General features: G+C 55.1%; 1 protein-coding gene across 1 annotated transcript; it reads right to left on the bottom strand.

Moving 5' to 3' along the window:
• Positions 1–3664, bottom strand: JN550_011383 (uncharacterized protein; the record flags this gene model as incomplete). Its single annotated transcript, XM_049309743.1, has 6 exons — positions 1–331; positions 385–1020; positions 1069–1167; positions 1228–2751; positions 2804–2913; positions 2969–3664. 6 exons carry the CDS (start codon positions 3662–3664, stop codon positions 1–3), a joined length of 3396 nt encoding a protein of 1131 aa, XP_049166613.1.

The raw sequence follows: 3664 nt of genomic DNA, 5'->3' as shown, positions 1-3664 counted from the left end.
TCAATACATGCCATGTGACGGAGGGGCCATCACGGGCGTGCCCGGATGGTAGTTGTCACCGGGCGTTGATGTTGGTATTGGCCCTGCACTGGTCATGCTGGAGAAGCTCGAGTTCGCACGGCCGTGGACGTCCTCTATAGAGAACCCTAGTTTCCGAGAGAGTCCAATTAGGATGTTCATGTCCATCTTGAGAGGGCTTGTTGAATGGGAAATCAGCTTGAAGAAGCCGATGATCCGGCTAAATAGAGTTTGCAAGAGTTCTCGGGGGATGAACTGGCTCAAAACTGGATGCCGGTGGCAGGCTGCTAGAACAAGCAGGTTGCCCCATTGACTGCAATATGCGTTAGTGTAGTTCTATAATTACGCCACTGTGACACGACTTACGCATGAGCAGTTGTGAAAACATTCGTGACTTGCAGGCGGTGCCTGGGGTCGAGGCCATGGAAGGCCCGAGTGCTTTCCACAAGGGCAAATATGCCCAATCGCGCATAGTTAAGGGCTCGTGGGTCTAACTCGTCAGGCACGTGATAACCGTCCAGATCGAGCCCTTTCGCTGCCCACTGACTGCGAGGGGGGGGAGGTTCGCTGAAGTGGCGTTTCCCCAATCTTCCGCCGTGAAGAACATAATCCACGTAGGGTCGATATAGGAGCACCTGAGAGCCCCAGTACTTTGCACGCAAACGTGCTGCAAGAATGTCACTTGCCGGTGGCTCAGTGGCTTCAAAGCGAAATTCGGGGGGGATCCACACAGCGGTAGCGGGATTCTTGAGACCCTCCTGGAAATCTCGCAGCTTCTCTTCGGTGGTTTTTGCTTGAGCACCGCTACTTTGAATTCCGCTGCTGTACAGTCCTCCGTGAATCAAGTTCAGTTGCTTTCGGAGGTAAAGCTGAGCATTGTAGCTACTCAACACATAAGGCGCGTAACCCTCGTTGGTTTTCTTGGAGAGATTCGGATACGGCATGCCTTCTTCGTAGCCTAAGATGCCAGTCTGTGGGACCTGCAGTTCGGCCAGAATATCACTTGAGTCTGTTAGCAAATGCCGAGCTGATAGATCAGAATCCGCATACCTCTCTAATTGCAAACAAGTCCAGAAAGCGAACGCAAGCTGGTTGTCACGAATCGTCTGGGGTACGTGGCCTTCCAGACTCCTTAAGCGGGATAAGCTCCTACGTCGTCGTGTCAGTACTAATTTCAGCTTGGAGATGGAGCTTATAAACAGGGCTTACGGTCGTATCACCACCTGCAGCGTTCGTCCTGCAAGCGCTATATATGACCAACTCTCCAAAATACGACCAAGCTGCCCGTGATAGAGACCCAGAAATAGGGCCACATAGACGTGTTTCAGGGTGTAGCCACCGATATGACTGCCGAATATGTCTGCAGCAAGGGCGTAGTATTCGAGGCCGGGGATTATGTCGAGGTTGCGCTTCATGGCATAGCCTTTCAGCGAGGAGCCGGGTCCTTGCAACGACGGGCGCCGGCTCGACATGGAGCGCTCGTTCTCTCTCGGAGATGGGAGGCCAGAATTTTGTACTGGCGTAAGACCCGGCGGAGAACCTTGCGAGGGCGAAGACAGAACTCCATTGCGGACAGAGGGAGAACTGTGGGCTGGCTGATCATGCTCATTCACATATTCAGGAATCTTTCCCTGATGAAGACAGATCTTTCCAAGAGCCAGAACTGAGAGTACAAGAGCGCTGTGGATGCTTCGGCACGGCAGACCTGGCTTCTGCAAGCCAATCGGCGCATTTTGCTCGTCAACTGCGGGTGACCGTTTCCGTTTCATGCCTGTCTCGGGAAGACTCGAACCACTTGCCTGCACGAATTTCGCGCTGCCTTTATTTGATTGCTTTACAGTGTGCGGCGGCAGGGTGTCTAGGAAGACAGTAACCATCGCATCAAGTTGCCCAGGTATCAAAATTGGGTGCATATTCAGCACATTTTTCTTGAAACTGTCGACATACTGGTCGACCTTGGCGCGGTCGAAGTCCGGAGTCCCGTCGGAATTGAGCACGCCGCCTTTGTATGTATCGATACCTGGCGGCGATATGCCTCCAACCTGGCCCCATGCCTCTGGCGGGGGGTTAGGCGACGCTACGTCTGAGAAATCGTCGTTGACGTCCGTCATTATCTGATCCATAGGATGGCCGCTTTTGACCGATGTGCGGATTTCCTGGTCAAAGCCTTCTCCCCGACCAAAAACTCGAAGCACGCCGCGTTGCTGTTCCTGGCGGATGGGAAACTCGCCAACGTACTGGATCCCCTCCTTCAGAAGAAAATCTTCACATAAATTCTTCACCGAAGGCCACTTCAAGATGTTCGTTGCTGATGTTGTGTGGTCCACAGGAAGGGACGGCTGCCCAGGTGCCACTGGTGGGCCTGGTTGGGTTTCAATCTCATCGTCATCCATCTGGCGCACTGTTTCTCGCGCAGCCTTGACAACGTAGTCGCGGCTGGGGTCGTCGTCCTCGTTCGGCGACGGAGGGTCCAAGTCATGTGCGTCCTTGCCGTTCAATGTAGGAGACTGATCGTAATGCTGTTCCTGGTCGTCCTCCACAGATTCAAGCTTCAAACCAGAGGCCTGATCGGAAGGTCTCATTGCCTGTTCCATCTTCATCATACGCTGATCCATCTTCGTCATGCGCTGATCCATCTTCGTCATGCGCTGGTCCATCCTGCCGAATTCACTGGTTATTTGGCTCTTGAGAGCGCTCATAAGATCCAGAATGTCCGCGCTGACCTTGTCCGGCCTGGTGGCTGGTTAGCAATGGTGACTGACACACAAGGCGTCTCGGGACTCACTGCTTAGTCGGCAGGTCTCTGTAGACACAGAGGGCATTCTTGTCCTTGCAGTTCTTACATGGCCGCTGCTCATCACACTTTGCCTTGAGCTGTCTGCAGCTGTCACAAGCCTATAGAGCAATATGTCAGATGTGTGAGATCCCGAAGCCTTGTGGGAATCCGTACCTGGGAGGCGCGCTGGGCTTTACGTTTTGCACTAGCCACCGGGACGGTAGAATACATGTCAGACACCGAGGGCGGCCCGTAACCAGGTGTAGGCGCGTCATATTGGGGTGTGTGCTGGGCGATGGGCGTGGGTGGCGCATGGAAGGGCGGTAGCTGCTGTTGAGGCCGGTAGACCTGAGGCGACGGGGGCATCGAGGCGCCATTGTCGAAGCTCGGTGGTCTTCGGTGGTCCTCTGGATGCTGGCCCAGGTATGGAGGATGCCCAGATGGATGCGATGGCAGGCCCTCCGGAGCGTTGCCTGTCGAGTTTGGGCGGCGCATCTGGGGCAGAGGGGTCTCCTCGCCGGACTCTCTCTTCACGATCGAATCTCTGCGGTACGGGGGGAACGGCGGTGCGTGAACCGGAGAGGGAGGAGGTTGTCGATGGTGATCCTGCATTGGCGGAGGTGGATGTGGATATGATTCTTGCTCATGATGGCGGCGGTCGTCGGGATGGTGGTGAGCCTGGTGAGGCGGTGGTGGCTCCGGCTGGCGACCGTATATACTATGAGACTGGAATGGAGACAAGGCGGGATGGTGATGAGTTTGCGCTGGTTGCGGTGGGGGTAGGATGGGTCCCTGATGTGAAGACGCCCATGGTGACGAAGCGGGAGGGTCGAGACGAGGACGTTTAGCTTCAGACTGTCCGGGTTCCAT

This window comes from Neoarthrinium moseri (assembly GCF_022829205.1).
Source record: "Neoarthrinium moseri strain CBS 164.80 chromosome Unknown scaffold67_Wmoseri_CBS_16480, whole genome shotgun sequence".
NCBI lineage: Eukaryota > Fungi > Ascomycota > Sordariomycetes > Amphisphaeriales > Apiosporaceae > Neoarthrinium > Neoarthrinium moseri.
The sequence above is the reverse complement of the archived record's forward strand: the minus strand, read 5'-3'. Positions and strand labels throughout refer to the sequence as shown.